The sequence below is a fragment of the Empidonax traillii genome, unplaced genomic scaffold, assembly GCF_003031625.1.
Source record: "Empidonax traillii isolate 1590-97213 ecotype Southwest subspecies unplaced genomic scaffold, ASM303162v1 scaffold905:size246956, whole genome shotgun sequence".
NCBI lineage: Eukaryota > Metazoa > Chordata > Aves > Passeriformes > Tyrannidae > Empidonax > Empidonax traillii.
The window spans coordinates 29,819-56,347 of NW_020956098.1; the positions used below are offsets into that span (position 1 = coordinate 29,819).

The window sequence follows — 26,529 nt, forward strand, 5'->3', positions numbered from 1 at the left end:
AGCAAAGCCAATCTCTTTATTCTCTCCCAACACTTGATTCATTTCTCGTGGGTAACATCGAAGCCCAACTTTGCATCTATTTTACTTCCTGGGTTTTTTTTCTCCTCTTCAGCAGATAACCCAAATTCTACCCTATATCCTACAAGATGTCTCACCAGTGCCTTAGGCAATAGCACACAGCACTCCTTATTTCACCCACCACATTTTAGGCTGCATTTCCTTTCCCTCAAATCACGTAATTACTACGTGATCATCTAATACATCCGGTTGCCTTCCTCCTTAGTCACAGCCAACTGCTGAGCTTCCAGCGTACAGCAAAAATCCTTCCAGCCTATAATGCTATAGCTAAAACTCTATTTGGAGGCAGCACAACATAAATGGGATGAAATTTAACCAGTGATGTGTGGTCCATACTGTGTAATTCTGGCTGGGAAATTACATCAAAGTTTGTGATATTGCCTAATTTTACCAGTATACATTTGCTTTTTACTGATACTATTACCATAAATAATAACTAAGACGGCCTCAAGATAAAATCCATGAAGAATACCATGATTACAACATTCCAGCTTAAAACATGCATTTTTTCTTTCTTTTAGCCAGTTATTTCCCTAATGAAGTCCAACCATGGGATCTGTTACACTTTTTATACAAAATTCAGTTAGTGAAGAAGGAATAAAGTAACAACCTTCCCTTGTTAAAGCCTGATTCTATTTACTCCATTTAACATTTACCTCCATATCTAATTATTTCTTCCTTCTAAGATTTCCTCTTACATCTGCCATGTGAATCATATTATCCTCATAATTAAATATGAATAAGAGACTTTGTATTCCACAATCCTGTAGGGCTATTTCTGACTTGTTAGGATTAAAGAAAACACATAATATGGCAAACACAACTGGAAGTCTAATTTTTTGCAGGGTGTAACAGTGGAGGATATAAACTCCCTGACTTGAGCATTTGAATTTTGCTCTGTATCAACTGACATCACTGTCCTCACTGAAGAGTGAGAGGAGGGATTAATTCATAAGTAAGAACATAACAAATATTTGTCCATGTCTCAGAATTTCTTTCCTTTTCCTTCTTTTAGGTGGGAGAGCAAGTTCTGACATTTTCTTTGCAAGGTCTAATTCAGCTTTGTATCTTTATCTGCGCTTGTTGATTTGCAAGTCTACAGTTTCCGTATCTACAGTGCACACAAGGTTAAGAGTCAGGTTGCATTCAAGCAGCTTTTAATTGAACTCTGATGACCAGGGCTCCTCCTAATTCAAAAAAAGTTCACAAGCCTTGAGACTGACTGTTTTAAAAAGAACAGTAGAACCTATCAGTGAGTGTTTTGACTTTGACACCAGGGGAACCAGGACCTCACACAACCCCTTCGTGTCCACCCCAGTCTCCAACACACCTAAGTGTGGGGACACAAAACTCAATTCTCTTCAGAGCAACACAAAAATCCAGTTTGACTTATGAGGGTTTAGGAGCACATGAAATGAGTCATAACTTACGCTTTGCACCCCAGTTTATCAGAACTTATTTTCCTGCTGGACCACAAAAAATTTGTATCGAAAGGAAACAGGTGGTAGGAGGGAAGAGGAAGGACAAATAAAAACATAAACAAAAAAAAGCACACAGCCCAAAAATTCCAGTGCTACTTAAGGAAACAATGTGAAAGATACTGATCGGCAAATACTGCTTTCCTTGTTCCAGCTGGGCTGTTCAGATTAAATCTCCCCGAACCAAGATCCACCATCAGCATTGATACGAAACCCTGAACAAATTCAGCCTACAGAAGAAGGAAGGGGACTTGGAACAGAAACATCTTACAGCTACTCTCCAGATGGAAAGAAACATCCCATGGCAGTGAAGGCTACTTCTTCCCACTCTGGGACAAAGGCTGCAATCACAGAAACAAATTAGATGGAAGTACATCTTAACCTATTAAAGAAAGCCTTTATTCTTTTAAGTGTTCTTTGTGGTTAGCACATTAAGTCTTTCTTTAGAAACACTACTGTTGAAGATAGTTGTTATTTAGTTTAACTAAATGCCATTTCCAAAAGCTTTTGCAAGACTTGGGATGAATTCCTAGGACAGCTTTGTCCAGATGGAGAACTGTACGTAAGGAGAATCAACTACCGTGAACTAAGTTTGTATTACCATTTTCACAGAAACAATGATCAATATTCAGACAGTTACAGGATAAAACTAAGCCCTCAGTAGGGAATCCTTGATCTTGTTTGCAGACTGGGGAGATGGATATGCCTGGAGTGGCTCTTTGGTAGAATGGACTCCACATAGATAAATGTATGTTATCCATCTGGTGCTGTAACTGGCAGACTTTATACATAAGCCACATGCTGCTCAGCCTTGCCCGTTCATATCAAATGTCATAATAACCTTTACACTTTGCGCAGGATATAAATTTGTAAAGAAATCTGCACACACTCTTTTGTCCTTCTTTTCCTCTTTGAATTTCCAGCTTATTAGTGAGGCATCTACAAAGGTCACCTTGGACAGCAATGGAGAGTCAAAGGGAACTCCTCTCCACCAGCTGTGTCCTTTCATGACTTTAGAGAAGAAAGGTCTGGCAAGAGCACGTGCCCCTAGAGCACACAACACTGCAATGAGCTGAAGTTTACATATGGCCACAGAATTACAAAACAACATGCCAGCTCTCAGTACAGCACACAATTTGGCCATCAGCCACGTGCTGAAGCTGGACAGTTCTGGGAGCCAGCTCAGCCAAGGTATATTCTGAAGGTGCCTCAACAAAGCTGAATGTCTCCACTGGAAGTCAAGCACATGGCTCAGTTACCCGTCCTTCTCAGGGTCTTGTGCAGAATGGCTTTCTCTGCTTAGGCTGGTAAATAAAGTGTTGTAGCATCTCCTGTGTTTGTTTGAGACTGAGTATCAAGCTTTGACATTTAAACCCTGCAGTTCTCAAACTCCTTGTCACCCTGTGTCACATCATCACACACTTGTACACCCATCTGCTCCACGCTATCCACTCACTCTTCTGTAACACTGAGTGCCAAAAATAATCCTGAAACAGAAACCTGAAACAGAAACTACTTCATGCCTTACACTAATCATGAACTAAAATCTACCTTCCTCCAAGGTACAATATTGTATCTTGATAAGAATAAAAGGTTTCTTCCCCCAGAAGAAAACCACCACTTCCCCCAGCAGGACACAAAAGGGAAGGGTCAATGCTGTGCTAAGCCGAAGGTGAGGCAGACAGCCAGAGCTCCCAGGCTGCAGCAATGCCTGATGGCTTAGTTGCCTCACACATAACCTCATTCCTCATCTCATGCTTCAAGTCACTACCAAGTTCTAACAACATAATTAGAGGTTTCCTGCAATGAGTGGCAAATGCAGGTGATCTACTTTGAATGCAACCACTACAGCAGTGCTAAGTAGCAAGGAAGCAGAACACGGGTTAAAGAAGAATTTCAAGGGCAGAGGTTGCTCAGTATTTATCCAGAAATCACATTAAAATTATTCCTTTTTTCCCCATCTGACTTGTTTGAAATTTAGGCAATTCTGACGAGAAATATGACTACAGAACTAGACAGAGAGCCATTCAACTGTTCTGTGAGGAGCAACAGCTTAACTATTGCCTGGTGTCTCTCTTACTATGCCTTTCAACACAGTAAAAACTCTGTGAGGGGAAAGGCAGCATCCTCTGGCACCGTTCCCTTTGAGAGCAGCAGACAGTACTGCCCAGGGGATCTCAGATCAAGGAAAGGATCACTCTCCCAAACTAAGGCTTCTGAGATCAAGTCATGTACATGCCCAGTGCTGTCAATACACTTCAAAACAAAGACACCAAATAACTTGTTCGTACATCAAACACAGAGACAGCCAGGAACATAAATTTGTACCTTCCTCAAAGAGATTTCTGTTTTTTTATTTTAAACCACGAAGCAAAAAGCATGTGGCAATTAAAAAAAAATTCATTATGTCCAGTAAAGTGAATATAATTTTTCCCCTATTATATAATATATTGACTCCTTTTACTTTTCCTTTTTTTGTTAGGTCTCTGGAACAAACTGCAGTTGATTGTATAAAAAAAGTGTTGATCACAACAATTTTTTTTCACTAAATGTTTTATGCACATATGAAACAGGTATGTAAAACAGAGGGTTAATTTGAAATCTTAATGTTGTTCCTTTGAAAAACAAAACAAAACAAAAACCAAAAAAAAACCCTTTCCCTTACTCACCCAATTTATCTCAGCAGTGAGAATTTTCTAAATGAGTTCAATAAAGACCTCCCAGTCCTGCAGTAACCTTCACAGACAAATGAGCTAAGAAATTCTCATTCTTGTATCTATTTCCCCACTTTTATCAGGAGAAATATTTACTCCTTATCTGGAAAAACTGAATATGCAAAACAATGCAAAACATAATTTCTATACTTGTACTTTCATTTTGGCCAGCTCTGTAAACAACAATATGCAAATGTCAAATTTCTGAGCACATCTTTGCAAATCATATCTTCACAAATAAGCTCTGTCCCATACATACACACATAAACAACTTTAAGGTTCCAACTCTCATGTCTTTGAAAGGAAATCAGCATGAAACAAATCCAAAAGTTTCTATAGAGGAAGGGGCACAAAATGAAGAGGAGAATTCTTAACTTTTTTTTTTAATTGACAAAGACTGGTTGTTTTCATCAATGTCACAAACTGCTTGACACACTCAAATATTTTGTTTATATAGCGTAATGGATTATAATGGAACACGTTTTGTGCTGAATTACGTAACAGAAAAGGTATGCAAGTTTAATCAACTATTACTTAGCATATTCCCCACTTGAAGTCAGGCAGTGTTCACACTACAACTCACACATTCCTCAACCCTTTAAACGACCCGAGATTGCCAGGCACTCCAAATTACACTGCAGTGATGCCCCTGCCGTGTCTCTCCCAGCCTCCCAGCACAGGTTGGGCTCCGGGAAGCGATCTGCAGCAAAGTGACCGTAACGCCGCCGCAGGTACCAAAAAACACAGGCAAAACCCAGCCAAACCTCCCACCCCGACCTGAGCAAACCGAGCGGGGCTACTCACCGTTCATGGCTGTGGGAAACTGAGCCATCATGGTCCCGGATCTGCCTCGCTAGCTCTCAGCCATCTGCAACATAAAAACATCGTGCCATTAATAATGCAACAAGGGCAAAACTGCGCTGCGCTCCCGCTGAGCGGGGGAACGTCCGCGCCTTCAGCTCCCACTTCCGACAGCAAACAATGCCCGGCTTGGGGCTGCTGCTGAACCAGCTGAATTTACACTGGGAAGGGGGTGGGGGGAATTTTTTTTGTCTTTTTTTTTTTTTTCTATAGGGTATGCAGTGCAGTCCTGGGCCTTGTGGCACATTCTTAAAGGAAAACAGTACCAACTGTTCAGCAACTGCTGTGTGATGTACACAAACAGTTGCCAGAACATATGGCTGGGGACAGCCTTCTCCTGGTGGGAGCACAGGCTTGGGGTCCCAGCAGATCTTTGCCAGCTCTCCCTGGTAAATATTTATGTATATCGTAAAAAAACAGTGCAACCCTGAGCTCTGCAACCAAAAGCTTCTGCTGAGACAAGTGGAAGAACAATTATTATTCAAATTCATCCATTCCACTACTCCACACACTATTAACAAAGAAAACACTCTTACATGATGTATTCTGAAAAAAAGATTTGTCCTAATAAAAGTCTGTCATCAGCCACTTTTTTTCCCAGGAGCAACACAGTGAAGTTATTCCTTTTCCTGAGCTACTGCATAAAGACTCAGAGCAGCATTTGAAGAGTCTCAACAGAATACACTTTCATAATACATATCAGAGTACTAAGACCAATTTTGAGTTTCTAATATGTATCCTTTTCAAGATAATAATAATTATTATCTTGAAATAATAATAATTCTTCTTAATAATAATTCAGCTGTAATAATAATTCTTTAGAATTGCAAAATATTCACTAATACTAATCTGAGGGAAAAGCATAAGAAATTCACTGCTATAAAAACATAGAACTAAGACAATGCAGCGATCTTGTACTTTGGATGAGACAATTTTAGTACTTTGGATGAGACAATTTTAGTTAAATACTGAAATGTATCCATCATTATCCTTCTGCTCTATGTGGAGAAACTATTGTACGGGATGAGGCTACAGGAAGGAAATATTGAATTTAAAAAAAACCAAAACTCTCTTCAGATACCAAACCTTCTCTCCAGACCAAAAAAAACCAACAACAACAACAACAACAAAACCCACACCCAAAAAACCACAAACAAACAAACAAAAAACGAAAATGAAAACCGAAACAAAAAACACACACAAACAAACAAAACCCACCCAACTCTTCCCCTCTCAATACAACCACAGATTTTAATACTGAGTATGGAAATATCCCATCCTCCATACTCCCTTCCTCTGCATGAAAACTCCTGTACCTCTCCTCACAAAAATCACACAACTGGAAAGGACTGTGGTTCCACCTTTATGTACCTACTGCACATTTCTTCACTAAAAATAAAAATGTCTAAGATCTGTGGCTGCACACACACACATACATACATATTTAAAAAAAGAAATGGAATAACTGGTGAGTCCAAATGATCTCTCACAGAGACATTAGGTATCAACTGCAGAAAGATGCAAAAAGGAAGCATGGCTCTCTTCCAAGACATGAACCTACCAAGCAACCTATCAAGAGACACTTGAAATCTATAAATAGCCTTCCCAAAAAACGCTGCCACGGTTGTCAAACATTTCTCCAGCACGCTTCTCTGCAAAAGCTGTTCTGTCGAGGAGGTCTAAAAGAGAACTTGAAACCATGACACAGAAGCAGAATGCTGGAGAACACCCCCAGAATCACCAGATTTTCACCTTCACGTGACTTGTTCCACATTTACAGTCTTACTGAATAAGAGCTACACATCTGATCTTTCCTCCAACTCGCTTTATTCTCTTACTTTCAGTCTGCTTTTAGGTGTCTTTCAATGAGTAATCACAATGGAATCACAAAACCACAGAATATCCCAAGCTGGAAGGAACACATGAAGATCATCGAGCCCAACTTCAGATTCCACACAGGACACTAAAACCTATCCCATGATGTATCTTAAGAGCATTGCCCAAACACTCCATGAACACCAACTGGTTTGGGGCCATGACCCCTTCCCTGAGGAGCTTGTTCTTGTGCATGATCACCCTCTCAGTGGAGAACTTTTTCCTTACATCCAATGTCAACTTCCCAGACACAGCTTTAAGCCATTCCCTCATGCCCTGTCACCTGGGAGGAGAGAGCAGCAGCTCCCTGACCGCTCCCATAATGAGGAAGCTGTAGACAGCAAAGAGATCACACCTCAGTCTCTTCCCTAAGCTGAACAGACCTAGTGTCCTCAGCTGCTCCTCAAGTTTTGCCCTCTAGTCCTTTCATCATCTTTGTTTCTCTCTTTTGGACACATTCAGATACTTTTATATCCTTCTTACATTCTGAGGCCCAAAACTGCACACAGTACTTGAGGTGAGGCCTCACAATACAAATCTAATAATTATCAGACAGTACAGGTCTCATAATAAACTGATTAACTCTTAAAGCCCAAAATCTTAAGATATATTTTTTAAAATACTTTATGTAACCCACAGTTACAGAGAAAGTCAGACTTTTGCCTACTTTTTGCTGAAATGGTTCATTTAGCCTAGAGGAAAGGAGGCTCAGGGGAGACCTCATCACTCTCTACAACTCCCTGGAAGGAGGTTGTAGCCAGGTGGGGGTTGGTCTCTTCTCCCAGGCAACTATCAGTAAGACATAAAGGCATGGTCTCAAGCTCTGCCAGGGGAGGCTGAGGTTGGATATTAGGAAGTAATTCTTTACAGAGAGAGTAATCAGACATTGGAATGGGCTGCCCAGGGAAGTGGTGGATTCTCCATCCCTGGAGGTTTTTAAGAGACTGGATGTGGCACTCAGTCACTCAGGCGCTCACCATGATCTAGTAACCACGGTAGTAGTGGATCAAGGGTTGGACTTGACGATCTCAGAGGTCCTTTCCAACCCATCTGATTCTATGATTCCATGATTCCTTGTGGACTGAACTTTCAAAACCCTCAACTGCTGACCACAGGAGTGGGAGAAGTGACCCAGGAAACCCCCTCTCCCTTGTTTTGAATTCCCTAGAGTCTCAACGATACCATATTTTAAAATCAATTTCAAATGAAAAATTTTGAGGGCTTTGACCTCACTTTAGCTTGGTGAGGGTCCTTCCTATTTATGAAAGCTCTGTATCTACAGACCATATGTGTCCTTGGTTTGTTTCCATCAGAGAGAGGAACTTCTTGGATACAAGAAGAAAAGTCTTTACTCTGAGGGCGGTGAGACACTGGTACACGTTGCCCAGAAAAGCTGCAGCTGTATCATCCCTGGAAGTGTTCAAGGCCAAGCTGGATGAGGTTCTGAGCAACCTGGTCTAGTGGAAGATGTCCCTGCCTGTGACAGGGGGGTTGAAACCAGATGATCTTTAAAGATCCCTTCCAAACCAAACAATTCTATGAGTCTGTGAAAACAAAAGTTTCGTAGCTCACGCCAAGCAGAACTAGAAGTTGTAGTCAGTCACTGAATACAGCACTCCCAAGTTATCCTCCATACCCTTATCTGTCCTCTCAAAAGAAGCAGTCCAGGATCAGATGTTCTAATGCCACACTCTTTGACACTCTGTTCCAGTGCAACACTCTCAAAAATAATGAACATCCCAGGCCAAATTCTCAACACAGGATTTCTCAGCATAACCTGAAAATTCCCCAAGTTTCCCAAGCTTGGGTTGGCTTACCCTGGTCAGTCTGCATTGGGCATTGCCATGTAGATGTACCACTCATAGGTCCAAAAACAAGAGCAAACTGCCCAATAGGTCTTACTGGGAGTACATTACAGCAATGATATGTGATTAAATCATGATTTAGCTCTGTTGTCTCACTATTATGTCTATATGGAGAACTCATCATATTTTAAATAAATACTAAACCTGAAGGGCACCAAAATCCTCCTATATTGAGCCTCACAAATAGAGAAAACTACGACCTTACAGAAGCAACCAAAAATCATAAATGAGTTTTTTACAGGATTTCCTATCTCACCAGCACCGAGACCCCATTTTATCCCTTTGCACAGATCCGTTTCATTCGGACACCAAGATTACACCAAGCAGACATGCTTCTCTGGTGACAGATTCTGAAGTTGTACTGATAAGTAAAAAAAAGGAAAAATAGAAGTATTGCTGCAACATAATTTCTCCTCATTATTTTTTTTATAGAAGGAGGAAACAGTCCAATAAACTCGAAGTCTAACAAATTTTTCCAAAGCCTGGGAAAACAATCCTTCCCAAAGAATAGAGCTTGTCCTCAACAAGTATTCTGTCTTCCACGTTTCCATAGTATATCCCAAAGGCTTGGAGATTATGCATATATCAAAGTTAAATGCTGCTTATTTTCACAAATTCCAAATAAAGTTGCTCTAGTCACCATCTATAAAGATCTAAAGGTGTAAAAGCACCTTACACCTTTGGGACACAGGTGTGAACCACTTATGTAGCCTAGAAAATCTCAGCAAAATATTCTTACTTCAAGTCAAACTTCTGTTTTCTTAGAATAATTTCGATAACTTCTAAACATTAATGGAGGTGAAAGCTGTTAATTTCCAAAAATCTTACCACACAATACTACAGAGAATGCCAATAGCATCTAAAAATGTTCACTAAAGGAAAATAAAAATAAAGAAAATACTATAACCAGTATCCCACACACATGATATAGATGAAATCATGGCCATGACCACCAGAATATCTCACAGAAAATTATCTGGTTTTCCAAAATGTTCTAGGAGAGGTGCTTGGTGAACTCAGCCATCAGTCATAAGAAACTGTGGCAGCCACAGCACAAAAATCCATGTTGTAACAACAGGATCAAACATCCCTGTGAACATCATAGATGACATTGAGTCCTGCTGCCATTTAGGGTGAAAACAGGAAAACTTGGATCTTACATTTAAATAGCAGAACAGCAAGTTCTTGTAAACAAACCATCTGACTAGTCCCAATGTTTAAAGCACTAATTGTTTTCACAAACTGACCTGCCAAACTGCAACTGCTGTTCCCTCTCTCAGTCTTCATTATTGCTGATACAAATTGGGAAAACAAATGAGGAGATTGCAAGAAGCAAGGGGGACCTCAGGACTATGCTGAGGGCATTACAAGACATTAGATAGAGCTGGGCAGACAGCAGGAGAAAGGGAAAAGTAAAAGCTTTTTTGCCACCATGGGCATATTGCCATTTTATGAAGAACAGCCTTACCACAATCTTTGTTAATATTTATACTTGCATCAATTTTTTTTCAAAATATTTCTCAGAAAAACCACAACCACATAGTTTTAGTAGGAATGAAGGTCTGGTGCAACAGGCTCTGTCTGGAAGAAAGCAAATACCATGGAAGCAGCATGTGTGGAAACACTACTAACTACTCTTTTCCTTCTCCTAAGAGCAGGAAGAAGGTGCATTGCAGACTTTTGCTGCAAGAACCAATTAGCAAGGACAGAGACTGCAGTACTAGTTGACCAATTTACTCTTTACAACACCTGTAGATCTGGACAATACAAAGACGACTCATTAGTTTTTGCAGAGCAAACAGTGACAGTGTAATAGCCCGTGTAGTTGTTTCCTGATATTTTTTGATTACTCTATTGAATATGAGAGAATAATATGCATTAGTAAGGCATTATTAGCCAGCATGGAATAGAATTTATCTTTGTGCAAGACATATTGGTTGTTTACTAATTAAAAAAAAAAAAAGACAAAAAAAAAGAAAAACACCAGAACATTTTGTCAGGCCAAGCATTTATCTCCTTTATACAGTGGAGTTATACACAGTGACACGGCCTTTTCAAAATGCACTGTGCCCAACTTTACAAAGTCCACCCACTCTGATAACAAATGAATGACATCAGTGACAAAATGGAGAAGTTGATCCTGGGTAGCACATTGCTGGCTCTTCCTGCTCCCCTCTGCCACTGTGGATAGCAGTACTGAAAGCCTAAGTTAATATTTTGACATTTCAGAAAAAAAAAAAAAAAAGGTCAAATATTTTACTTCTTACTCCTATGGTACAAAGTCCCTTCCTTGCTCGTTGTGAAAGAACAACTTCCTTCCCAACAGTTATTCAGACAGAACACAAAAAGCATTTTTTTGACATATATCCTTCTGCCCACCTTGCCCAACTAACAGGCTTGCTGAACATACTGACCATGCTAAATACAAGTATCTCTGTTTCTGTTCAAAAAACAGAATTGTGTGGTCAGTATTGCTGGGTTTACTCTGTTTCTTACACAGCTGCTCAGCTGTGAAAGCACCCATTCAAAGTATCAAGACACAGTTCAGCTCTCTGCTCTGTCTCTGGAGATTAAAGCTGATCTTTCCTTCCTCCTAAGAGAAGGTTTCCCCCCATTTTATTGCACAATCATTCAAGGAAACTCATGAGCAGTGTTTGCAATAGTAATGCTAACTCAGGATTTCAATGTCCTACGTGAAATTCTTTACCATTAAGACAGAGATCCGCAGGTCCCTCGCTGTCCATGCCTGTCCAGCTTTGATTCTTCTTTGCGAAGCAGAAATTATTCTGAGGGAGGGAATGAGAATCCCACTTCAGGAAGCTCACTATTTAAATCCCTAGCCCTTCTCCCAGGAGACACGTACATGAACTTCCTCAGGAAAAGATGGGAATTGAACCCAGCTCTGTCACGCCCTGGAAGAATACATTCACTAATCTGATCCCAGACACAGACAGACATTACTCCCTCTGCTTGCTTTGCTTAAAATGGAAAAGAAAAATAGCAAAAAGGAGAGTGTAGACTATTTATAAGTTTGAGGGTTTTTTTAAAGGCTCTGAGCTTCTACCTTTGAGAAGGCTGTACAATGTAACCTTTCCAGAGAGCTGAGTGAGATACACTTGCTCCTCAGCGGGTGGTAACTTAAAATACATTCTAGTCTTTTTTTGCTTCCTACTTTCTCATTTACATGACTCCCCACTCCGTATGCTGTTTTTTCTAGATCTTTTTTTGAGACACACCAATTCCCACACCTAATTACTTGCAAGCATTGTACGAGCACCCTAAAATGCTGTTTGGTGAGGTCCCCACATCTTGAAACCCGCAGTTCCCAACTTCCCCATTCCAAATCCTGATTTATGTCAATGAGGACTTAGGCAGGACACAAGTATTTGATAAGTTTTCATTATTTTCTTACTTCAATCATGACTGAAAACACTCAGAGCCTATTACTTTTAAGCTTATTCATTTGAAATCTTGCCATCTTAGAGGAAATTTTTAAGCCCGCTCCCATCCTTCCATCAGAAGCAAAATCTGCCCTCTAACAGAGAAAACAAAACACCACAACTAATAGAAGAATTCTTAATGTTATCCTCTCCTTACAATAGAAGAGATGCTATTTAACTTGTTGCTCAACTTTCAGTCCCAGATAATAGTGCAAAGCATACAGAACATCTAATGGACTGCTATAAGCTGAGCATAAAATAGATACATGAGCAGTCTCTGTGCTCAGCAGAAAACAATCTTTAACTATTTATAAAACTAATGAAGGTAAAATATTCAGTGAGACTGAATTTACATTTTAGCTATGTATTTTCAAGCTGGTCAGGTGCACAAAACCACCACATACAACTTCTGAAAATTGAATAAGATGACAAGCAGAGAGGAGAAAGGCCACAAGAGGTCTTTAAAGCAAAGTAATGTGCTTATCTTTGATGAATCAAAAAACCAGGGAAACCTCGTGGGAGAAAAAGCAAAGAGCAGCATAAGGCAGTCAAAACAGGGAAAAATAACTAGGCAGCATTATTTCAGATAAGTAAAAATGCACTCCCCACTCCCATCCACGTGTCACCCACCCTCTATTACCAAGAACAGTCTTTCAAAGCATCCAGTTGAAATTTGATCTCTTCAAACCTTTACCACTGAGCTCTACAGCATATAATAATAATGTTTTAATGACCACAAATGAATGTAATGAACTCAGGGAATCAATTATCACCTGTGTTACACACACATCTCAACACCACGTAATGTCTGAGGGACAAAAGTATTTCAGACTTGTCCTACCTCAAGAAACTCGTAAGGGTGTAATAGAAAAAGCAAGAGTTTTAGATTTTGAGTAGTAAAATTCTTGAGCTTTGAAAAGTAAGACTAGCAGTATTTAAATCAGCTCTGATTTTTTTAATACACTTATTAATATAGCCATAATATCTCATTTTCACATTCCAATTGTAATATTTTTAGAAACAAAAAAGAGTTAACTCCCATTTCCTGTTCTTCCATTACTTAATGTGTATGCTGCTGAATCACTAACTGCAGATATCGCTCATGACTGATGCCACAGCATTTCACAAGCTCCACTTGCATCAGCCTTGAACATTTTCAGTAGAAGAGCCAGTTCAGAATTATTTACCAGCTACTTCTGAAGCTGAAGCCACAACATCCCATATCAAAATGTCTTAAGTCAAACTGGCTGCTCTCAGAATCACTGTTCCAAAGAAGCTGTGACTTTTCTGGATCAACCATGCCTTTTTAACTATCTGTAACTGCCAAAATGTTTAAAAATAGTTCTCAGGTACTTGTCCTCTATAAGGTAATTCCAATGCTTTGTCCTGCTACTGTCATCATGTTACATCATTTGAATTTCATGTGTTGTTCTGAAAATAAGAGTTACACAACACTATGCTCATCCATATATCAATGTTCAATCCATTATTCTAAGTCCAGGGTCCAAGTAACCAACCTGGCCAGGCTGCTTTCCTATACTGACAAAGTTCTAAATATTCTAAATTTGAAGAAAAAAGTGACATTTCATCAGCTCCATTTTTACTTTATAATTTACTTTATAATTTACTTTATAATTTTTATGTGATTTAATCCTCACCTTCACAACATTTGATGCTAACGTCACAACCATACCAGAAAAACAACCTACTACAGTCTCTGTATCATCTTGTAGTGGGCAAAAAGTATCTGCGGAAGTAAGAAGAACTCATGAAATAAAATCCCCTACCTTGTTTTCTTGAAATAAACCTGAAAATAAACAAACAAAAAAAAACCCAACAAACCCCACAATCATCCTGATAAGACAAGTAAGACAAGGGAATTAATGAAAGCAGTAACATTATAGGGACCAAGCAGCCAAGATGCTCAAATTCTTAGCTTGGCATTCTAAGGGCAGGAGAGATGAGGAGTTAACACGCACTTTGATGAATCCCATCATCCAAAGCAAACCAAGCTTAACTGAGGGTTGTGCTTTGCAAAGATCTTAATTGCCTACAAGACTCATGAAACCAGGCAACCAGAGAAAGCACAACCAAATTTAGTGCTTTCAATGAAGAGAAAGACTGCTGTGTGTTTGAGTACCAATATTAGACACCAGAGAATCCACATGCCAAAAGCTGCTCTAAATATACCAACAGCGTGAAAAAACTCAACACAAGCTCACATCTCAATAACCTTAGCCACAGAAAACAAGGCTTCACTGCTCACAGGTGGCTTAAAATTTCAGCTTACACTGGTCTGCCACTGGAAGGAGCTTGAACTTACACACAGTATAGGCCTCCCAGTTCTATACTGAGCAGGATTCAAAAAAACACCATCCCCAGATGTAATTCAGGTACATGCAATGTTCGCAACCAAGCACTTGAAAATTTCAGGATCATTTAAAACAGATGCTTAGCACTTCCAGAAATCCAACCAGGCACTCTAACACCAGTGCTTCCCCACACATAACACACTGTTACATCACTTATCGCCAACAAAAGCACATAAGGAAAATGCAATTTTAGAAGGTGAAATTAAAGGGTGATAATATGTTTTTAAAGGTAAAAGGAATACAGTAACTACCCTATATCACCTCATACCTAGGATCAACCTCTGAACCTCAAAGTACTCTTTGTGTTAAATGTTTTACTGACAAGCGATAATTCTTGAAACAGGTCAGTCATAAAAAAAAGAGAACTCTCTAATTAGCTCCACTTTATCTTTGTTATCTTTGAAATCACCAACCATCACCTAGGACGAGAAAGCTCAAGAAGGGTCACCGACTTTCCCACATCATTCAGACACATGACATGACCTCTCCAATTTAAAAGCGACACTAATCAGCAAACTATTGCTCTCCCAACTTTCACAGGACTAAACCAGTGTTTTCACAGTGTCTAAACCAAGCTTCCCCACAAAACTTAAAAACATGGCAGGATCCATCATCTCATATCCTTTGCCAAAAGATGTGGCATTACAATGAACTGAAGGCAGCTTTTGGAAGTCAAAATAACTTGAAAACAAGGAAGTAGAGCAGTTGCATAGTTATATATGGAACAAATCACAGGCCCAGTGCTGCCAGGAACACTGGCTAATGTCACTGCAAGACCAAGCTCTGTGATTTATGGAAGGCCCTGGTGACTGATCAAGGATTCTGATGAAGGGAAAAAGGCAAACATCAGACACATCTTCTGGAAGGGCCAGTACACCAATACAGAAAACTGCTAAATCTTACTTCAGCCTCTGGAAAGAATCTGGAGCAAATCCCCTTGTGAGACACCTGCAGATGCTCGAAGAATAAAAAGGTGACGGGAAACTGCCACCATCTATCCAGGACAAACCACACCTGGTATCTCATGGCTTTCTGTGTTGAGATGACTGGCTCTGTGAATGAGGGCTCAGCAGCTTGTTTTGAGTCTGTGAAGGCTTTTAAAGAGGTTTCTCACAGTATCCTCAGAGCCAGACTGGTGGAATACAGTTTGAAAAGGTTCACTGCAATCTGGGTGGAAAACCTGCCTTGACCACCAGACTCAGAGAGCTGTCATCATTATTCCAAGCTCCATCTGTTTGGAACTACTGATGTTCCCCAGGGGTTAATACCATGGCCAGTACTGTTTAATGTCTTCACTGCCAATCTGGGCAATGGAATGGGATCCACTCTGAGCAAGTATGGACACCAAACTGGGGAGGGCTGCCCAGTGAGTCTGTAGGATCTCCACCCTCAGATGTAATCCAAACACAACCAGACACGGCTCTGAGGGACCTAATCTGAGTTGGCCGTGCTTCTCACGAGGGTTGGATCAGGTGATCTCCAGAAGTCCCTTCAAAACAATATTATTCTGTAACTAAATTTTAAGTTAATAAAAACAAATGGGAGCAGTTAAAAGCTATTTTAAAAACTGAGATGCTGGAGATCTTTCCTTTCAAGTGAAAATAGGCCAGAGATTAACAGTAGAAATAAAGATGTCCAATCCAACTTCTGAACCAGTTGCCAAAAGGCAATGAGAACAGCTCTGGCCTTTAAAAGAAAAAAACTCATGAAAAGCCGTTTTCACAAATTTTACATACTGATCAAATTAAATCTTTTGAGGTAACAGCAGATAATTTACTTGTAAACTGTTAACCAAACAGACCAGAGTCCTCTGTCTCAATTTGCAGCAAGAACTAGTGCTCTGGGCTGCACTGCTCTTCAGGAACTCATCCCAAGGTCTTTTCCTGACAGCCACCTGTTTTCAAGGAGGGTGAAGGTTTTTGATAATGCCTCAAGCAAAGCATCACCTTTCACTTTCCAAATGCTGCCTCATTTTCCTCACCAGCTCCTGACAAGCAGCTCAGTGAAGAAATAGTCACCTACAGAACTTAGCTTCATTTTTCATAGCTGCTTTTTTCCTATGGCATGAAATTAATTCGATTTTCAACATTACACAACCGAAATATTTGCAAAAAACCCTGCTGCTGTAGTCAAAGTCACTGTAATAGCTGAATCTCAATAAATAAAGCCTTCTCATCAACACAATTTAAAATCACCCATGGGTCACTTCTGCCTTGATGTGACAAGGCACCTTTCTGCTTACAACAAGATGGTTAAAAAAATAAACAGCCATAAAGCTTTGGTGTTTTGACCCACACCTATAGTAGATAACCCCATTATTTTTCTGATTAGTGCAAACAAGCCATATGTACCCAGATTTTGTTATATTGTTACTGCTACAGGAACATACTCCTTATTTCTATTACAATGACAGCTACAGCTCAGACAGGGACACGTCCCGCACCCCCGATCTTGTAGAGACAGGGGAGAAAAAAGTAAAGCAATTCTCTCAGGATAGTAATTAAAAGGATAAGCACATTCATTTGATCTAATTTAGGCATGTGAGTTAGGAGGCTAATCTGGCAAAAAATTTCTTCTCGATAGAGAGCACACAGCAGTCCAAACCCATGTTCTTAGGGATCATGCAATTCTCTTCACATCACACGGAGCCTGAAGTAGGATTCCTCTAAATACCCAGCGATACGGCGGTGTGAACGCCCCTCCCAGCTCGGTCAGAATAAAAAAAAAAACCAAATCAAACAGGGGAGGCAGAGTGGAAACAAGGAAACAAAACCTAACCAGGTTTGGTTAGAAAAATGAAGTCCAGCTAGCTCTTTATCCAATTAGTTCCTAGTGCTCATCAGTTCTAAACGTCACCGTCACATCAGCAGATGCAGATATTTGTGACAACCGAATTTCAGAAGAACAATATAAAACTCTTGAAAGCGAGCTGCATTTTATGTACCACCGATGTTACCCACATCACGTACTGCCTCGCACGCTCCGTGTTTTCCCGTGTTCGGCGCGGGAGCTGCTGCCACCACAGGCCGGCACGAACAGAAAAGGAGTTTAAAAAAAACATCATGTTCCCAAAAAGAGCGATGCACACGACAGGGCAGCCCGGGCGCAAGTGACTTCTCATCCTGCAGTTTTAGATGGGGAATTTCCAACTGATGTTTAAGAGAAACGTTTGAGAGAACAACTTAAAGATCGCAGGCACTATCTAAAGCACGATCTACTTTCGAGTTCTGCAGTGTGACAGATGTCAAAGCCCCAAGTGCTGGGAAAGCCATTTACTGTATTCAAAATGGTACCTTGATGTTTAGGGAACCGAATCACGTACCTCAACCACATTTTATTTTCTGGATTTACGACATGCCGCGGTGAGAAGCCGAGACCAAGAAAAGCCAGTCTATTCACAGGCAAAACACTTCGCAAACTTTAACTGCAGAAACCAGCTCGATATCTCCCAACTCCGGGTTTCCACCGTAACTACAAGGCACCGAAAACACCATCACCTCAACAAACCGGGGTCTAAAAACGCGTCCGAGTCACCTCAGTCACCTCACCTCTGCAGGGCGCTCCCCGGGAGCTGTTTGGGCACGGGATTTCTCCGCTGGCAGAGCAGAAATGGAGCACAGGCGAGCAGCAGCGCTGGCAGCGGGAGCCGCCGCCGCCGGTACCGCCCAAACCCAACAGGAAAAAAAAAAACAAAAAAACCCCAAAAACCAACAAAAAAATCTGTGGGGGAAAAAAAAAAAAAAACCACAAACAAACCCAAAACAAAAAACCCAAACAAACCCAAATCCCACCAGCCTCAAATAAGCGGAGCAGACATAACTAGAGCGGCTTGGGGCAGCAGAACCTCGGAGCGCTCCTGCCCTGCCCGGCCCGGCCCGGCTCGGCCCAGCCCAGCAGCTCGTCCCCCCGCACTCCCCTCGGCCGGCCCCGCGGCCGCCCCGCCGGTACCTGTTGCGCTGCCCACGAGCGGCGGCTCCGCTCGGGCTGCGGCTCCTCCGCCTCCCGCGGCGGCTCAGCCCCACAACATGGCGGCGGGGGCGGGGGAGGAAGCGGGGGCGGGAGCGGGGCTGCCGGGCACGGGCTGAGGGCGCCGCTGGGCGCCCGATCCGAGCTGCCCTTCGCTCCCCTTCCCTTTCCTTGCCTTTCCCTCCGCTTCCCGGTGCGAGGAGTGCGCGGCCGGAGCCCGAATGAGGGGTGGCTGTGCCCCGGGATGGTGCCTCCCCCCGGGTCTGGCCCAGGGTCACCGAGCGCCGCTGTGGGCACCGAGCCCGCCGGTGCCTTTGCTGCACACAGGAACAGCTGCTGCTTAGAGACCTGACTGACAGGGAATTTATCCCCATCCTTACGTGCATTTTCCTCGCTCGATTCCCAACCGCTGTCTCCCTCTCTGCTCCATAAGTTACCTTTTCCTTAGTTTTCCGGCTGTATCCCAGTCCTATCTTGACTGGACGCTGATTTTTCCACCTGGGAGCGGGTGACAGCACCCTTGGTGCTTTTCCATGGGAAGCGTGTCCCGCTGGGGCACCCGCACCAGTGAGGAGGGATGGCACAAGGATCTAAATTCGGCTCACACCAGGCTCAGTATACTGAAATACGGAGGGTTTCAGGGCTTTATCTTTCCAAAAATCAAAGAATCCCTTAGGAAGGAAAAACATGAAACAATGTCATCCTTTTTAAACACTAGACACCTTTTTTCTTCAGCGAGCAGATCTCGCCGTGCACAGGCGATTACAGCGCCTTTCTGCTATGCTTTTGCTGTGTAGATAATTACCTATCACCTTCGCACCGAGCAGATTTTTTCCACTGACTCATTCTTCTGGGTTCTTAATGAGCCTTTCCAGTTTGTTACACCTTTTGTCATTCATCGTGGTTCCGGAACAGTCACGTTATTGTGCCATGCAATGGTCATGGCCACGTACTAGCACATACTGCTCGTCGGTATTTGTGTTTAGACGCCTGATGTTTGCAGTTTGCTGGTGCAGCTGCCACGCTGGACCGGCAGCTCGCATTCATGCATTTACCCCTCGTGACCTCCTCAGCCCTCATCTGATTCACTGCTTTTGAAGATGCCGCATTCTCCTTCCTCGCTGCCAGCCCAAAAGCATGCTTTGTATTTTTGTTCCTACGCACAGACAGCAACCTCAGCTTTGATGCACAGATATTTGATTTGCCATGTAGGTGGATTAAACACATGTTGTTCAAGGGGCACTTGCTGACTCCATGATTTAAATCACTTGGTAGCCACCAGCCCGGGTGGCCTTCGGCTGTTTTGAAGTTGTCTGCAAATTTCATGAGCAGTGCTTCATATAATTCCAAATAATTAATTGGGATAACAGAGTGGCCCTGGGTGAAGAACAGGCTCCTCTGGAGCCCAGTTAAAAAGTCTCTCCTCTGACATTTTTTGCTTGAATTACTTTCTAACGCCTCTTAAAACACAGCTTTTAATCTGTTTAGTACACATCATAGTGACAGAGCAGTTCTAAATGTGACTGTTGTGTAGGCAACACCTCCAGTCTCTCTGGATCGAACATGAGTGCTTGCATCAGACAACAGTTTCCAGGTTTGTAAAGGTCATTGTAGAGAGAATTAAGATAACAATAAACCAGACAAACATGTCTTTTTCTCATAGGAAGAAACAGATCAGGTTACTTATTACAGTAGTTAAGCATTGAGAAGGGCAGTGTAAAAATCTATCAGGGAAGCCTCTAAGAACAGGTTTGACAGACATTTGTGAGCAGTTCTGTAAATACAGTTGATTCTGCCTTTAACACTGAACTAGGTGACTTCTGAAGGAACCTCACAGTTCCTTTCTTCTGTAGTTTATGTTACTGCCAGGTCCTGCCAAGCAAGTGGACTTGGGCTGTGTCTGTGCTTAACCACAGATTTTGAGGTGACAAAGTACATAAAGCAGGAATTGTATAAAGAACAGTGGGATACATGGTTCCATAAATATGACAGGATCCCTACAGGAAAGCAGCATTTGAGATCACTACGGATGTTGCCTAATGCCTCCTTTGAGACAAAACTGAAGTCAGAAAAATCACAGTTTGGGATGGATAGGAGCTTTAAAGGTTATCTAGTCCAAAGCCCCTGCAATGAGCAGGGACATCTTCAACTAGATCAGGTTGCTCAGGGCCCCATCCAACCTGACCTTGAACACTTCCAGGGATGGGGCACCTCTCTGCCACTGTTTTACCACCTTCATTGCAAAATAGTTCTTTCTTAGATCTAATCTAAAACAACCCTCTTTCAGTTTAAAACCATTACCCCTAGGCCTATTGCAACAGGCCCCTTGAAAAAGTCTGTCCCCATCTTTCTCATAGGCCTCCTTTAAGTACTGAAAGGCTGCAGAAAGGTCTTCCTGGAACCTTCTCTTCTCCAGGCTGAACAACCCCCAATCTTTCAGCCTTTCCTCGTAACAAAGGTGCTCCAGCTCTCTGCTCATCTTCTTTGTCTCCTCTAGACTGGCTCTAACAGGTCCACATCTTTCTTGTGCTGAGGACCCCAGAGCTGGACACAGTACTCCAGGTGGGTTCTCAGAATCACCTCCTTTGACCTGTTGCCTGGGAAGGGAGAAGTCAGAGGGAATTAAAAATTCGGCTGACTCCCTAGAGAGATAACCTGGTATAAAAAATTAGCACACCAAAGCTTTATATATTCTGATGCTGGTCAAACTGCATGCTGTTTCATCTGCATTACCACAACCAACTGGAGCTCATCTGAGGCACTAGAACAATAAATATTTGCAAGATTTATTAATTATCAGGAAGAGGAGCAGGACTCACAGACTGCTGTGAAGACAGATTTGAATGCAGCAGCCCCTCAGGTCACTCTTCCATGGAAATGGTGTATATATATACATATATTTGGATAGTACAGACCATCCAAAGTTCAGTGCGAATTATAAAAAAATTATAAAAAAAAGTGAAGCTGAACTAACTCTTACCCAACCTAAGAGTCTAACAAGATGTTTTATTAGTAATGTCCGAGGCACAAACTAGTATTACACCTATTTTGTCTAATTTGTTTTGTTTTAATTAGTAACTGCATTGCCATTTCTTTAAAACAGAGAATGAAATTTGTTTCCATTCAGAGTTTGACTGCTGTGAAGTAGTTTCAAAAGAAAAACACTACTTTTATGAAGGTGGAGTTTCTAAAGGCACTGTTGCAGATACTGCCTTTGGGTATCTCAGGGTTTGGAGGGAGTGCTTTTTGCAAGCTTCAACATGCGGTTTTGGGGGTTGATGTCAAATACCAGGAGAAATAAAAATCCCTTCTGGTGACAGTTGGTTCCCTTCTAGCAAGGAACAGACAGTGACAAAGCAACTTAAAACTGCAGAAATGAATTTGTTTGTTTCAAAGAGCCATTAAGGTAAGAAAAGTTGCTTAATAATAACTGATGAGTAATAGAAAAGGCAGCTGAAAGGAGAAGAAACCAATGGTATGACAGCATAGAGACTTGTTCCACACATAGGGGCAGGGTTGCAGCACAGCAGCTACCCAGAAGAGGCCAATTAAGATGAAAAGTGTGGGAGGAGCAGAAAAGAGGTAGGATTTCAATGTTTCAACCTCTAGTATTACTCTGTTATCATTTATGATCCTGCACTTCTAGTGGAAGGTGTCCCTGCCTACGGCAGGGAGGTTGGAACTAGATGATCTTTAAGGTCCCTTCCAACCCAAACCATTCTGTAATTCCATGAGTCTATGACCTCCTTGTCATATCTGAGCCAAAACCAACACACAACAGCAAAAGCTAACAAAATATAATGAAGATTAATAAACTATAACTATTAAAACACACAATGTTCATACTAAGGCTTTACTTTTTAATAATAATCTGTACTTTGTCCTCAATTTCCTGTTATAGGCAATTTTGCTACCTTTAGAGTAATAAGGGAAGATCTGCACTGACAGCAAAAGAGATCATGAATAGAGTTGCTCAGCCTGAACTGAGTGGGAGTAGGTAATATGACTTCTTCCTTGCACTTAGTTTATTCCATAATATTGCTTATTTTCTATGCTCTGCTGCAGGAAAACACACCAGAACTGAATGCTTTGTTCTTCTTGTCCAAGCCCTCTGACTAGGTGGTGTCTAAGCTTGTTGATAGACATGTTTCTGCAAATGTATGTTTAAAACATATAAACTTAAGCCAGAACACAAATGAACACCAGAAATCAGTTACTGCAAGAATAAGCCACACTTTGTGTACAGTTACTGGTCAAAGAATAAGGAATGTAAAGTGACAGCTCTTTCTGAGTGGTCAAAAAGCAGTAACTGCACAATAGCTATCTGCACAGGTTCCTCCTGTAGTGTTTTGCTTCCCAATGAGTGGCATTTCCTCATCTGCAGAGTCCAGCTTGTTGTCACAGCTATAAAGAACTACTTAGAAACAGCCACACCTACCTGATGAGTGGCGGCTCTGACCCCTTCATTAGATTCAACTCTCTTATTCATGTGAAATTTTCTTTTGCACCTCCTCTTTTTTTCACCTCAGCTAACACAGAAGCAATGAGCCCTCACTTAATGTTGCTGCCAGGTTTCATTTTTACATCAGTATTCAACTGCTTTCCTCCTCTGAGTAAATGCTAAACAGTCTTTTAGCCCACATCTTTATTTAAAAATGGAGGCATAAAACACAGTGAGATAAACAAAAGGACAAGTTAGTATTTACTTTCCACACCTAACAGAACAGGAATGGCGCATTTCTGATATTGATTCTGAGTCGCAATTTATCAAGAAGGTATAGAAGGCACAAAGCACACGCTGCATCAAAAGTAGTATTTGTAGAACTGCTGGTTTGGTTTCTGAACCAGAAGCCCACACAGGTTTTAAAATGACAAATGGCTACTGTATTCATTTGCAGGATTTTCTGTTACTTCATAGCTGTATAAAATAAAATATTCATGTCCCAACTCTGTTCCCTGCCAAGCACTGATATTATTTAGTAGTGGATGGGGAGCTGGACTGTATTTGTTCAGAGTGGCAAAGGCTTCTTTGCCTACCGCACTGAAATTATTTTGAGATTTATAGAACATCTATGTAACCATAGAGAAAAGCAGCTTTCCAGACAGGCCAGACTGTTGTGAAGGGAGGCAGCGCTGACTCATGCAGACTGAATTATGGCAAATAAAATTTTGCCAACTGCTGAGCAGACACAAGGGTTTTACTTGCAAACCCTAACTGCAGCACAGCCAGGCAGAAATGTTCAGGCACACAGGAATTTCACAAGTGCCAAGTGCTGACAATAACAGAGAAGTGGGGTTAAGCAAGGTTATTTGTTGCAATTTGCAATCCTTATGCCACAATTAGTAAATAATACCTTGGTAAGCCAGAGTTGCAAGTTCATTTCAGATGCATTTGTTTCTCCACACTCACGTTTTAATGCAAGCCAAGAAGCCAGTTCTGATTCCAGTAAGATCCCTACTGCATTTGCTACCAAAGATTTTTTTCCCCACAAATCTTTCCAGCTTAGGTGCTAAAAACCTGTCATTGGGTACATAGTATTCAGTTATGGGGTAAAAGTTCATGTGCATGCCCACAGAGAGACAGACAGTGGTTTATTTCTTACCTGAATTTTGTGAGGTTCCCTGGAACTAAACACTGCTTTTAAGGGCTGAATGATATAAATATCAACTTTGAAATAAGTCTTCTCAGATGTGTCAGAATGTTTTTGAGCTCCTGTGAAGAGGAAATTTTTCCAGATTCACAGATATCTGGAAAGATGCATGCTACAGAGCAAGTTAAGACCATGATAAAGATAGGCAAAACTGGGTAAGAAGGTAAACTATAACTAATAACAATTAATAAAAACAGGGATTCATTGAAAGGGCAAACAGACCACTGTGGTTTTAAACCAGCTTATGGAAGTCTACAAAAAAGCTCTGTGTTGATGAAACACGTAAGTTTCCCCTGACTGTAGCTCTTGCTTGCCCGATGTAACACTGACAATTTAAGGTGCTGCTGCCCCCCTCTGCCTGACATCCTGCTGGACTTTCCACGGCAAACAGAAGCAAAGACAAACTCTTCTCTCAGCTGCTGCAAGCAATAACGTTGCGCTGTACCTCCAATTAGTGACTTAAAGTTGTTGCATTTAGGAGGTTGGACCTAGTTTTGCTGTCTTTCCCCAAAATTGAATTGACCCTTTAGATTTAGGGTTTTTCTGCAGCTGAGTTGTTTTTGACAAGTGGTCTTTCAGAGCAAGTCATTTTGTAACTTAAGTGGACATTAAAGTTTAACAGAGTTCAAGCTAGAGCTGAAATCAATGGAGTGTGAAAGGAGACCATACTATCAGCCATTAATGCTTTCACTTGAATTTTCATGCCAAGGTTATCTTACTTTCATGCTGCTTCTTGCTTTGGAAAGGGAAATCTATAACAATTTGCTGATCTCCTTCACTGATCTACTCAGCCTTTCTGAAAATCCATCTGCCTGAGGATTAGTTAGACTGCAGAATCACTAAAACAGTTGTTTAAGAACAAAGAATTCTAATATTTCTGACCAACAATCCTCACCTATGTTACCGTTAACCTTCAGCTCTAAATAGTTAAAAGGCAAAATTATCTTTTTGTCCTGTGTCAGCAGTGTCAGAGACCTTTTACTGCCTAACAAAATAAATCCATTGGCACTTGGCACTGGTAGTCTTTCCAAGAAATACTATGCTGCATTGCTGCAACTTAATTTGCTCTTCTGAACTAGGATCATCTAGATTTGATGCCACTGCCTAGATTAATATCTTGGCACTTAGTGAGCACATTAACTGGAGTGACAACTGCAAGCATGGTAGTTTCAGCCTGCTGGAAATACCAAGTGTACAATGGCTGTGTCCCATGTTTCTGCCATGCTGAACTCCTGAACCATTTCCTCTTAGGAGCCAGCTCAGTCCTGCCTGAGTAGCACTTGCCAGACTGAGAGGATTCAAAATCAGACAAAAGAGCAGAAACACTTTAATACAGACTCACAGGCAGGGAAAGGAGCTCTGTCAGTGTTAAAGGATGTTAAAGGTTCCTGGTAAATCCCACAAGATCTTTGTTAGCATCGTAAAGTGTTCATTAGTCCTGGAGTGGTAAAGGAGAAACAGGCTACTTCATGGGCATTATTCCAGGACAATCTATGACAGCAAATTCTGCTTTGCCCAGGTCACTGTGGAGCAACTCAATATATCTGTGTATCCCCAGATTATCCTTGGCTTTACCCCCTCAGTCCTACAGAGGGAAAGCACATCTCAACTCCACAATAGTAAGACAGCTTTGAATCAGAGCTCTCAGTAAGTCACAAATCCATAGAAAGGTTTAATTTCAGCACCTGCAAAACTACTTTGTTTTCCCAACGGACCCCAGCCTTTTTCAGTGCAGAAAAATGAATAATGCTTGCAAGGTGAATTGTGCTTCCTGAATTGTTTTTTAAAGTTTTTATAATCCTCATTATTCATCGAGAAGCCTTGGGTTTTATTCAATAACTATTCAGAAGCAGTGCTGAATACAAGTATATTTTAGCTGATTTTCTCTTGGGGTTTTATGTTGTTCTTCCTGTAACTGGTGCTTCACAAACGCAGCTTTTTCTTCACAAAATTCCTGAGGCAAGTTAATATTAGTATCTTCATCCTACAGATGAAGGACAGAAAGGTGGAGCAATTTAAGCAAGAACATTTCAAACATTTGCTATTTTTGGGTACTTCTCTAGGGGCACAAAAGCTTACTTGAAGGACTTGCTCTGCCTGGTTTCATTTGGAGTGGGATGTGCTTTCTTTCCACATAGCAAATCACACACAGCTCAAGTCAGCACGGCAGAAATCAAAGGCTGGTACAAGCTACAGTGCGACTACTCCCCAGGCAAACCAATTTGTCAT

General features: G+C 41.4%; 1 protein-coding gene across 4 annotated transcripts in view; it reads right to left on the bottom strand.

The window, feature by feature from the left end:
• Nucleotides 1-18,715, bottom strand: part of LOC114067366 (intersectin-2-like) — a 48,503-nt gene extending 29,788 nt beyond the window's left edge. For 2 of the 4 annotated variants that reach the window (XM_027902747.1, XM_027902750.1), the window contains exons 1-2: nt 18,632-18,715; nt 5,075-5,138 (exon numbers count right to left, since the gene is read on the bottom strand). In XM_027902747.1, the coding sequence (XP_027758548.1) occupies nt 5,075-5,105 (31 nt within the window). In that variant the 5' untranslated portion in view covers nt 5,106-5,138; nt 18,632-18,715. Of the gene's footprint in view, nt 1-5,074; nt 5,141-11,578; nt 11,635-18,248; nt 18,317-18,631 lie in introns of those variants that run through there. The other 2 variants (XM_027902748.1, XM_027902749.1) reach the window with 2 other exon arrangements.
• Nucleotides 18,716-26,529: the final 7,814 nt, after the last annotated feature.